The sequence below is a fragment of the Pantherophis guttatus genome, chromosome 4 (assembly GCF_059756535.1).
Source record: "Pantherophis guttatus breed Tessera chromosome 4, ASM5975653v1, whole genome shotgun sequence".
Classification (NCBI taxonomy): Eukaryota; Metazoa; Chordata; class Lepidosauria; order Squamata; family Colubridae; genus Pantherophis; species Pantherophis guttatus.
Window position 1 is genome coordinate 1557370 of NC_142066.1, and position 12298 is coordinate 1569667.

General features: G+C 50.0%; 2 protein-coding genes across 3 annotated transcripts in view; one reads left to right on the forward strand and one right to left on the reverse strand.

Moving 5' to 3' along the window:
• Nucleotides 1–400: 400 nt before the first annotated feature.
• On the reverse strand, nt 401–11433 carry ELP5 (elongator acetyltransferase complex subunit 5). The gene is made up of 8 exons (XM_060685229.2): nt 10506–11433; nt 9384–9444; nt 8055–8135; nt 7099–7325; nt 5711–5904; nt 4277–4387; nt 3331–3431; nt 401–1298 (listed from the first exon to the last, which is right to left on the reverse strand). The coding sequence occupies exons 1-8, from the start codon at nt 10555–10557 to the stop codon at nt 1190–1192; spliced, it is 936 nt and encodes a 311-aa protein (XP_060541212.2). The 5' UTR covers nt 10558–11433; the 3' UTR covers nt 401–1189.
• The window catches only part of NEURL4 (neuralized E3 ubiquitin protein ligase 4), a 41415-nt gene continuing 40436 nt past the window's right edge, over nt 11320–12298 (forward strand). The window contains exon 1 of one of the 2 annotated variants that reach the window (XM_087891611.1): nt 11320–11791. In XM_087891611.1, the coding sequence (XP_087747737.1) occupies nt 11510–11791 (282 nt within the window). In that variant the 5' untranslated portion in view covers nt 11320–11509. The remainder of the gene's footprint in view (nt 11792–12298) is intronic. The other variant, XM_087891610.1, reaches the window with a different exon arrangement.

The following is a 12298-nucleotide window of genomic DNA, read 5'->3' on the forward strand; positions in this document are numbered from 1 at the left end:
TTAGGTTTTATTTTCTCCTCAGTCCTGGAGTTGGAGCCTCTCCAAAGCTGCCTTGAAATCTAGTCATTAAGAGTTATGAAGCGATTTCTGCTTTTTTTTGGTCCATTAAAAAAAAAAACAGAATTAAATTTTCCATTGTGTAAATTAAAAAAAAGTCTAGCACATGGGCTCTTAAGACCCTATTTCTCAACTGGGGCCTCTTTTAAGATGGGTGGACTTCAACTCCCAGAATAGCTGGCTGGGGAATTCTGGGAGTTGAAGTCCACCCATCTTAAAAGAGTGGTCAAACCTGAGAAAGCCTCCCCCCCTCAAAATATGCAGTCATTTAAGTCACCCACACCGCTAACTTTGTAAAAATATATATATATACAAATCAAAATTTTAAAAGACACCGACAAGGTGATGGTTTATCGTTTTTATGTAACTAAGATGATCAAAGGCCGGAAAATTTACAGGAATTGGGTTTGTGAGTCTAAAGAAAAGAAGGATTGGGGAGGGGGATGTGAGAGCAGTCTTCCAGTATTTGAGGGGCTGCCCCAAAGAAGAGGGGGTTAAATTATTCTCCAAAGGCAGGAGAAGAAGCAACGGATGGAAATTAATCAAGGAGAGAAGCAACCTGGAATTAAGGAGGAATTTCCTGAACAGTGAGAACCCGTGGAACAGCTTGCCACCAGAAGTTGTGGGCGCTCCATCCCTGGAGGTTTTTAAGAAGAGATTGGTCGACCGTTGGCCTGAAATAGCATAGGGTCTCCTGCTTGAGAAGGGGGCTGGACTAGAAGACCTCCGAGGTCCCTTCCAGATCTGTTATTCTATTCCATTGTATTAGAGCCAGTCCTGTCGGCATTCAGATGAGTTTATTGGCTGCCCGGCTACGAATCTCTCCTTCCTCAAAAGGATGGCTGATACCAAATCACTCCTCCTATCCGGGATCCAAACCGATTTCCTGAAAGTCGCTTTTTTTTTTGGTTTTTTTTTTACTCCTGTCCTTTTCCAGACGAACGAAGCAGCAAATCTGGACTGTTTTTTTCTTCTTCGGGTGGCCCCGGGTTCCGATTTGCCCTGCCAGTCCCATTCCCAGCGGCCAACTGGTTCTGTCCGCCATCGTTGTCAAGAAAAGCAGCTCTCCGGGAAGAGGTGGAAGGATTCCAGTCCCAGATCTGGAAAAAAACAGATTTCCCCCATTTCTCCTTCACACATCCAAGTCGTCATCGGGATCTTCCTCGTCAATGTCATCGGCCGCGTCCGGTTCGTAGTAGATTTTCCCTTCCTCGGTTGATGTCTGTAGCAGAGAGGACTTCCTGGGAGGGAAGGAGGAAGAAAGCAGAGGAGAAGGAAAAAATGTATTTGTCTGTCTATCATCTCTCTCTTTCACACATCTCTATCCATCCTTCCTTCCTTCCTTTGGAAATTGTGGGTGTTCCATCACTGGAGGCTTTTATGAAGAGCTTGGATAGCCATTTGTCTGAAATGCTACCGGTATGAGGTCTCCTTGAGCAGGGGGTTGGACTAGAAGACCTCCAGGGTCCCTTCCAATCCTTTGATTCTATGGTCTGCCTATCTAACCTCTCCCTCCCTCCCTCCATCATCTATGTCTGTCTGTCTCTTTCTATCATAGGTACTGTCTATATCTACAGTATCTATCACCTATGTACGTCTGTCTCTCCTGTTATTTATCTATCTATCTATTGATCGATCGATCAATCTATCATCTATTCCTATATATATATATATATATATATATCTTTCTATCTATTCCTATCTCTCTCTCTCTCTCTCTCATCTATTCCTATATATCTCTCTCTATCTTTCTATCATCTATTCCTATTTATCTCTCTATCATCTATTCCTATCTATCTATCTATCATCTATTCCTATCTATCTATCATCTATTCCTATCTATCCATCTATCATCTATTCCTATCTACATCTATCTATCATCTATCTATCATCTATTCCTATATTCCTATCTATATCTATCTATCATCTATTCCTATCTATTTCTCTATCATCTATTCCTATCTATATCTATCATCTATCTATCTATTCCTATCTATCTCTCTATCATCTATTCCTATCTATCTATCTATCTATCTATCTATCTATCTATCTATCTATCTATCATCTATTCCTATCTATCAATCAATCAATCAATCAATCTAATCTTGAGGTTCTTAAGAAGCCCTTTGTCTGAGAAGTTATAGGGCCATGATGGCGAACCTATGGGACGCATGGCACATGGAACCATATCACCTGGCACCTGTGGCTTAGCCCGCTCGTCTTCCGGGTTTCTGCCGTGCATGTGCACACAATGATCAGCTGGCTTTTGTGTGTGCGACAGTGCCCGAAACCGGAAGAGCTGGTCTTCTGTTTTTGGCGTGAGCATGCATGAGCTGACTGGCATGCACATGCGTGGCAGTAACCGGAAGACTTGCTGGCTGGCTCACATGCATGCACCGGAAACCGGAAGTATCATATCCATCGCGCACATGCCCCCTGGGCAGCTCCTCATTCCTGGTCGTGGCCCTGACGAGCACGCACGAAGTGCTCCCTTTTCCGCACTCGGTGCCAAAAAGGTTCGCCATCACTGTAATAGGGTCTCCTGCTTAAGCAGGAGGTTGGACTAGATGACCTCCAAGGTTTCTTCCACCTCTGCTATTCAACTTATTGATGAAATTGATGTGCCGTCTGTCTCCTTATCCGAGCGAGGAACCAAGATGCGTTCGACGTAACCTCACAGAGGTACCGGGTTCCTTTATTTTTTATTTATACATTTGCATCCCGCCTTTTATTAGTTTTACAAATAGCTTCAGGCGCAAACGTATCCAATATACCTCCCTCCTCTTTTCCCAACAACCACCGTGCGAGGTGGGTTGGGCCCAAAGTCACCTAGCTGGCTTTCATGCCTAAGGTGGACTAGAATTCACGCCTCCTGGTGATTGGTCCAAAGGCACCCTGCCTTCAAGCATAAGGTGGAACTAGAACTCACCTCCTCCTGCTTTCTAACTTGGTGCCTTCACCACTAGGCCAAAGTGGCTCTCAAGCAATGTGTCAACTGAATTATAATACATGTTTTTTTTAATATAATGTTCCTTAAAAGGAATATGCCAACTGAATTTTTGTTCCACTCTAAAGCTTGTTAAATGGCCTCCATTTAACTGAGTTTTCCCCTCTTAAGACTTCACATTTCTGGATTTCTTCTGTCCTTCAACAGGAGCTTGCCAAATACTGTAAGCCACCCCGAGCCGTTTTGTGGAGCGACTTGGGCGGCGTATAAATTTTAATCGGTGGATAAATGAAATATGTGAGAGGAAAGAGACCAAAAATCCTTACTTTTCCTCGCTGAAGTGGTACGGGAGAGGCACCGATTCCCTGGCTTGGCGCTCGGCCTCCGTGAGACGCAGGTTGAAGGTCAGACGGGCTGTCGGATCAACCTGGAAAGATCTCCAAGATCAACGGCGTTCGTGGATCAAAGGAAAAGGGGGGGGGAAAAGGATCTCCCTGTGCTGAAGCAGCCATCTTGGTAGTGTTTTTTTCAAACTTTTTAAGATGGGTGGGCTTCCACTCCCAGAATTCCCCCGTCAGCCATGCCTGTTTCTCTTTTTTCTTTTTTATCCTATCCTTTTAACGCGGAGAGATTGCAGAGGAAGGGATTATAAGAGAGTAAGCGGACCATAGTGGGTGTACATATCAAAAGGAACGCATCAAAAGGAACTGCCAGGCAATTCTGAGAGTTGAAGTCCACCCATTTTAAAGTACTTAACTCTGAAAAACCCGGATTTACTCTAAAGAAGAGAAGGATCACGGATGATAGAAGGGCGATCCCAGGGAAGACTGGGTGGATTCAACCAACAGGTGAGTGGATAGATTTTGGAGCGCAGGGGTCCCTCCAGGAGTTGCGGGTGCTCCATAGATGGAAGATTTCAAGCAAAGGTTGGACAGCCATTTGTCTGAGACAGTGTAAGATCTCCTGACTTGAGGCCTAAGGGTTGGACTAGAAGACCTCCAGGGTCCCTTGGATATGTCAAGAGATGGATTACTTGCTGGTCCTATCCAAACAGAGGCAGGAACTCATTAAAGTGTTCATTTCTAACCAATCCTCAACCTACAATTTGTTACACATTACAATGGCACTGAAAAAAGGGGACTTATGACCACTCCTTGCACTTACGACTGCCAAAGCATTCCTCATGATCTGACAAAGAGCCCACCTGAATCCCCCCCCCAAAAAAACCAAACCCTGCTCCCAATTCATCTGTCACAAGCCCAAGGCACATACCGCTGCGGTTTCCCGTCCTTCCTCTGCCTCGTCCTCTTTGGAAACGCCTTTCGGTGGCAGCTCACCGAGGAATTTGAACCCATACCCCGGAAGGATGCTGAAGAGTTCTGTCTGGGGAGGGAAGGGCAGAAATGAGGGGTGGGGAGGGGAGAAGAGGGGATACAAAGAATCTGCCTCGGCTTTCCTTGGCAAGCACAACTCTTTCGACTCGCAGGTAGTCCTCGACGTACGACTACAGCAGAGCCCAAAATTTCCGTCAGTTAAGTGAGACAGTTGTTAAGTTGAATCCCTGCAGTTGTTCAGTTAGTAAAAGGGTCGTCAAATGAATCTGGCTTCCCCGTTGGCTTGGCTTTATCAGGTCGTGAAAAAGGGATCACGTGAACACCTGTGACCGTCATAAACGTGAATCAGTTGCCAAATGTCCGAGTTTTGACCACGTGACCGTGGGGATGCGGCGACGGTCGTTAAGTGTGAAAAAATGGCCGCCAGTCACTTTTTCTCAATGCCGCTGTAAGTTTAAACGGTCACTAAATGAACTTGTTGTAAGTGGAGGACTACCTATATTTCCATTTAAAGAACTGTTTTAGACTGGTGTGTGTGTGTGTGTGTGTGTGTGTGTGTGTGTGTGTGTCCAACCTTGGGAGCTTTTGAGACCTGCGGACTTCAACTCCCAGAATTCCTCAGCCAGCATGGCAGCCATCTTGTCAGAGAGCGGAGGTGGGGGGGTGGGAAGCTGGAATTCTAGTCCTCATTGTTACAACTGAGGTGTTTCCAAGCAAGAGGGGTGGCAATTATAAATTTAATAATTAAATAGTGAACAAACCGCCATTCAGCTTCCGTTCAGGGAGGGCTCGCCTCGAGCTCCTTCCCAAATGCCATAGATTGCATTTTATTTTTATTTTTTTATGATATGGAGAAACTATTTATTTCAATGGCATCTCAAACAATTAATGGCCTTAAGATATTAATTTCAGGGTCTGTTATAATCTATGTATCTATGTATATCTAGCTCTCTATCTATCTTTACGGGCGGCGGGGGTGGCGGTCCCAAGAGACCGTCTAGCGACGACGGAAGCCAAACCGGAAGCCTAGCTCTCTATCTATCCACGTATCTCCGTTTTCTTCCTTCTTTCCTTCCTTTTCTTCTCTTTCCCATTTCTCATTCTTTCCTTCCTTTTCGTCTCCTTCCATCTCTTCCTTGCTTCTTTTTCTTCTCCTTCCCATCTTCCCATCCTTCCTTCCTTCCTTCCTTCCTTTCCTTTCCCTATCATCTATCAGCCAGGTGCAAGGCAAAATTCCATTTCTTCCACATACGTCCTCATTTAACGCTGAATGGAAAGACATTTCCCTGAATTTCTGACCCCAAAGCCGAGCTTTTGCAGCCTGTGCTGTCTTCGCCGTGGGTCAAAGGAAGCCCTATCTGGCCCTCCTCACCTTCTGCAGAAGCCTCTTCCCCTTCTCTCTATGGAGGACGACAGCGGTTTGGGGGGTCCCATCCCCACTTCGTCCGCTCCCCGGTCCCGGCTGCAGGGTCACCACCAGGCGGGCCAATGTCTTCAGCACGTCCAGCTGGGCAGGCGGGTGCAAATCCCCGTGGACGAGCGCCACAATCCGGACAATTTTCAGCCCTGCGGAGAAAAGGAGATTTTGAGGAAACCCTAAAGCTGCTCTTCCCTTCGAGCAGCGTCAGGATTCACTCGGACCTTGATGAGATGCACTGAGAACAGAGGAACAGAACTGGGTAGCGATTGAATCCTGATGCGTGTGAAGTCCAAAACCTGAGTTTCCTTGTGGAGTAAATTCTATCGATCAATCAATCAATCGACTGATCGATCTATCGGTATCTATTATAGATCTATGTATCTATATATATCTATATCTACCTCTCTCTATATCTCTACCTTCTTTCCTTTTTATTTTTTCTTTTTCTCTCTCTTCTTTTTCTTTCTACTTACCTACCTGCCTACCATCTATCTCTATCATCTATCTATTATAGATCTATGTATCTATATAGATCTATATCTATCTCTCTATATAGCTCTACCTACCTTTCCTTTTTTTTTCTTTTTCTACCTGCCTATCATCTATCTATCTATCTATCTATCTATCTATCTATCTATCTATCTATCTATCATCTATCTATCTATCTATCTATCTATCTATCTATCTATCTATCTAATCTATCTATCATCTATTATAGTTCTACGTATCTATGCATATTTTTATCTCTTTTTTCTACTTATGTACCTACCTATCATATATGTATCTATATCTATTTGTCTTCTTAAGTTTTCGCGGGTGTGCATATGCAAAAAATTAAAATCTCGGGTGTTTTCCCGCGTCGTTGTAAATAAGCTGGTTAAAATATTTAAAATCCTGGTTAAAATCCCATCTTAAAATCTTCTAAAAATCCTTACAGAGCACTCTGCAAGGTCCTTTAAAACCTCAGCTAAAATCCTACCAGTGACTTTAAAAGTTTTTCTTATAGCAACGTTTCTATATCTATATCTATCTATCTATATCCATCTATCTACTTACCTACCTACCTAAGCAATAGCACTTATATCCCGCTTTACAGCTCTCTCTAAGCGGTTTACAGGGTCGGCATACTGCCCCCAACAATTTTGGGTCCTCATTTTACCGACCTCAGAAGGCTGGAAGGCTGAGTCAACCTGGAGCCTGGTGAGATTCGAACTGCCAAATTGCAGGCAGCCGGCAGTCAGCAGAAGTAGCCTGCAGTACTGCACTCTGACCACTGCGCCACCACAGCTCAATCTGCACCCCTCTGCCCCTCCCAATGCCCACCCCCCCCCTTTGCTCACCAGCAGCATTCGCTCTCCTGGGCAGCTGTGCCAGCACTTGGCAGACGGAGGGAAAGGGAAGGCGGAGTAGCAGCCAGCTGAGGGAATCCAGCACGATCGTGGCGGATCCCTGTGAGGTTGAAGCCAGGCGGGACGCCAATCCCGAAGCGGAGAATTCTCCCAGGGTCAGGCCGCTGCCCCTCCCGCACCAGCCCAGGGGATCTGGGAAAGCATCATGAAACGATATCCTGGAAGAAAGCGAGTTACAGGTAAGTCCTCATTGGAGCCCAAAATTTCTGTTGCTGACTGAGACATTCGTGAAGTGAGTTTTGCCCCATTTTACGACCTTCCTGGCCACGTCGTTAAGTGAATCACGGCAGTTTTTAAGTTGGGAATGCAGTTGTTAAAAGTTGCAAAAGGGGATCACGTGAACCCGGGGACACTACGACCGTCATAAAAACAAGCCAATTGCCAAGTGGCCCGTTTTCGATCAGGGTGACCACGGGGATGCTAAGACGGTCGTAAATGTGAAAAACTGGTCATAAGTCAACTTTTTCCAGGGCTGTTTTCACTTTGAACGGTCAACTAAAGGAATGGTTGTAACCAATAAAGGAGAATATTTGTCGCTGGGGGTTGAACTGGGGGGGGGGGGTGTTCCTCGGTGATCTCTGAGCTGGGTTGTTTTCTTGCAGACGTTTCATGACCCAAGTACGGAACTTTATCAATGTTAAATGAGTGGAAGTTGAGGACTATTGTATACCCTGCTGGCTGTGTACCACACACTGAACTACAAAGTAAGCGACCCACACAAATCCAGAAAGCTGAGTGGAAGGAAGCACAGCTCACATCCGTGAGACCCAGAGTTCTTTTCCCAACTCTTGCAGCCAGATTTTGGACTGGCTCACAGTGCCGCTCCCTGCTTTCAGATTTCACACACAGAGAAACACACACACACAAAATAGAAATTTAGGACTTACCGGGAGGTCACTTCAGTGCTCAGCCCAGCCTTGAATTCCAATTCTGAGAGATCAAAACTGAGAACGTGGAGACACTCTGCCCTAGAGAAGAAAAGCAAGGTAGCACTTAGATTTATATACTGCTTCACAGTGATTTACAGTCCTCTAAGTGGTTTACTGGGTCAGCCTCTTCCCCCAACAATCTGGGCCCTCATTTTACCCACCTCGGAAGGAAAGATAAAAGGCTGAGTCAACTTTGAGCTGGTCAGGATCGAACTCCTGGCAGCGAGCAGTGAGTTAGCCTGCAATACCGCATTCTGCTCTGTCTCTCAGGTTCACTGCTTAGGCTCTCTTGGGCATCCTGGCCCCACTTCTTCCCTGCCTACAAGGCGTCCCAATCCTGAAAGGCCCTGGCCTGACTTGGCCTACTCCTCTCCATTTTTCCTCCCAAGCCTATAAGAGCCTTGGTGGCGCAGCAAACTAAAGCACTGTTAAGTAACACCAGCTGCCTGCAATTACTGCACGTTCAAATCTCACCAGGCTCAAGGTTGACTCAGCCTTCCAAGGTAGGTAAAATGAGGACCCGGATTGTGGGGGCAATAAGCTGACTTTGTATTAAAAAAAAAGAACACCGCTTAGGGGGCCCCCGAAAGACCTACTAAGCAGGTATATACAAAAGTATGAAGGCTATTGCTTAATGCACTGTAAGCCGCCTTGAGTCTCCGGAAAAGGGCGGCATATAAATCGAACCAATCAATCAATCAATCAATCAATAAATAAATAAATAAATAAGCCAACGAAGCTGCCCCCTTGATCTCGAGTTCCGGCTCATCTTCCTCCGCAGATTCAGGCTCCGACGAGGGCATAACAACGTCCCTTGACAAGCAAAATCACAAAACTTGTGTCCCACTTAGTTTGGCCACGTCATTAGGGGTGGGGGGGGGAATTCACCAGAGAAAGCCATTATGATAGGAAGAGTCAGCTGTTAATGTGGCTGTGCCAACACTTGACGATTGGGGTACTTTCCTTGGCTACTGTGCATTTTAATTCGTATATCTGTACAATAAGGTGCAGCCAATGGGGGGGGAAAACTTCCTATGTTCCCCAGAGCTACCTCTGGTTGTGAAAGTTGGACCTTGAAAAGCAAGACAGGAAGAAAATCCACTCGTTTGAGCTGGGGTGCTGGAGAAGGCGCCTGCATATTCCTTGGACAGGGGACTCTCAGTTTAGGGGAGCAGCCCATCTGTGGGCTGGCACCAAGCATTCGAGGTCGGTTTTGCCAAGCCACAGGGGTGGCCTATAAATTTGATACAGTGATAAATTCAAAGCTCCCGGGAGTCTCCCACTCACCGCTGGGCGGCAGCTGTGACGAAGCTCTTCAGCAGGGAGCGTCCTTCGCAAGCAACTGCATCTGCCAGAGGGGAAAAAGCGAAGTCGAGTCTTTTGGGTTTAAATCTCTTAGTTCGGTTTTAATATCCTTCTTAATATTTTAATTCTGTGTTTCTTTAATCTTTTAACTATATTTTTACTTGTTTTACAATCTGCAAGCTGCTCAGAGTGAGGGAGATGGGCGGCCTAAAACTTTGCAATAGAAAGAAAGAAAGAAAGAAAGAAAGAAAGGAAGGAAGGAAGGAAGGAAGGAAGGAAGGAAGGAAGGAAGGAAGGAAGGAAGGAAAAGGAAGGAAGGCCCAGAAGGGAAACAGACTGGTCAGCCATAGCATCTATCTTGACCACTCATGAGCAGCTGTTTCCTCCTGGACACTTTGCCTTTCTCAGCTGGCACTTCCATTGGGGGGAGGGGGAGAAATACTCTGCTGAGGATGGGAGGCCACTAGGAGATCCCCTGCAGGGGGGATGGGAGGCCACCAGTAGATGCCCTGCATGTGATAGGCCACTAAAAGATACCCCGTGGGGGGATGGGAAGCCACCAAGTGATGCCCCACATGCAATAGACCACCAGGAGATCCCCTGAAGGGGATGGGAGGCCATTGTGAGATTCTCGTCAGGCGATCAACGGACAGATCTCTGAAGGGATGGGAGGCCACCAGGTGATCCCCTGCATGCAACAAACCACCAGGAGATCCCCTGAAAGGCAAGGAAGCCCACCAGGAGAGCCTTTGCACGCAATAAGACCACCAGATCCCTTACAAGAGGGACGGGGGGGGCACCAGGAGAGCTCTTGCATGCGATAGTCCACTGTGCAGGAGGGATGAGGGTGGGGGGGGGCAACCAGGAGATTTCCCCGCATTAACAGGCCACCAAGAGATCCCCTGGAGGGGATGGGAGGCCACCAGGAGATCCCACAGCTCCAAGACAGAGGCCAGTAGCAATCCCCGCTCGTACTTCGGCCAAGGAGACAACCTCCCCTCCCCTCCAGCGGTCCCGTAAAGGGGCCGCCCCTCCGCAGCAGCCGAGGGGGGGGGACTAGCAGGGCCAGGCCGGGTGGGGAAGCCCCCCTCCCCAGCCCCTCACCCTGGAGGAGGAGGAGCCCCTCGGCGGCCCCGGACAGCAGCGCCTCCAGCATCCCTTCGCGGCTCCCTTCCGCCTCCCCTGGCGTCGCCCGCGCGCCCTGATGACGTCACTGGGCCCGCCTGAGGGGGAAAAAGGCCGCAGAGCCTCCTCAGCGCCCCCTGCAGGTGGGCCTCGCCATCGCCTCCGAGGCCATAGGTGGCTAACAGAGCGCCTGATTGGAAAAACAAAAACAAAAAAAGGAAGAAGCCCCCATCCCTCCCCCTCCTCCAAAAGTCAGCTTTTGGGACTTTTTTCTCTTCAGAAAGAATTGGGGGAGGGGGGAAAGAGAGGTTTCAGCGCCATGTCTGCCCGGTTAAAGCCAAACACGACTCAGATTGCACCTCCTCCTTCTCGCTGGGCCCACAGAAGCCACTACAAAGCCCATGGAGAAGCTCCAGGCGGGGAACGCGGCTCTCTCCCTGTCACATCCCACGGGGCGGCCATAAGACCCCAGACGACCCTCTGAGGGAAGCCCAGCGGCGACAGAAGGGTCGCAAACCCCCTCGGCTGTCAAGCGCGACGCCGTTGCTAAGCTGAGCCGGGCCTGTTGTCAAGGACGGCCGTCAAGCGCGGCTCCGTTGCTAGGCAGGGAGGCCGGTCGTCAAGCGCGGGCCAGTCGCGGAACAGGGCGGTCCGAAAGAAGCCCCGTTGCTAGGCAGGGTCGTCAAGCGCGGCCGTCAAGCGCGGGCCAGTCGCGAAACACGGCGGTCCGAAAGAAGCCCCGTTGCTAGGCAGGGTCGTCAAGCGCGGGCCAGTCGTGAAACACGGCGGTCGAAAGAAAGAACCCCCCGTTGCTAGGCAGGGAGGCCGGTCGCCAGGAGCGTCCGTCAAGCGCGGCGCCGTTGCTAGGCAGTCCGGGCGCGCGGCCCCCGTTGCTAAGGGCCGAGCCGGCGGGTCGTCAAGCGCGGCCGTCGAGCGCGGCCGGGCGCCCTCCTGCCGCCAAGCGGGGCGGCGGCGGCGGCGCCATGCCCCTCTGCCGTAAAGCGCGGCCGGGCGCCCTGCTGCTGCGGGGGCCTGGTCGGGGCGGGATGCTGGGCGGCGGCGGCGGGGGCGGCGGGGGGGCGGCGGGCGGGGGCGGCTCTCCGCTGCCGCTGCTGCACCCGCGGACGGGCCGGCTGGTGACGGTGTCGCGGGGCGGGAGGAGCGCGGCTCGCTCGCAGCCCGGCCAGGAGTTCAACCACGGGCTGGTGCTGAGCCGGGAGCCCCTCGCCCCAGGAGCCCTCTTCACCGTCCGCATCGACCGCAAGGTCAGGAGGGGGAGGGGTCTCCCGGGGGGGGGTCCCTTGGGGATTTGGGGGAGGACCTGGGGGGGTCGCAGAGGAGGGGGCTGCAGGAGGGGAGGGGACCCCCAATGAGGTAATAGGGGGGTGGTCTTGGGGATGGACATGCGCTGTGGGAGGGGGGGTTCCAGGGGAGGGGGAGGCAGGACAGGGGAGGGGAGGGGTCCACAAATGAAGGCTAGAAGCAATTGGGGGGAGGGGGTCTCTTGGGGATGGACTCGCCTTGTGAAATGGGGGAGGACCTGGGGGGGTCGCAGGGGAGGGAGCTGCAGGAGGTGAGAGGGGAGGGGTCCCCCAATGAAGTAATGGAGGGGTCTTGGGAATGGATATGCGCTGTGGGAGGGGGTATCATAGGGGAGATGGAGGCAGGACAGGTAAGGGGTCCACAAATGAAAGCTAGAAACAATTGGGGGGGGTCTTGGGGATGGACCCGCGCGGTGAAAAGGGGGAGGACCTGGAGGGTCCCAGGGGACG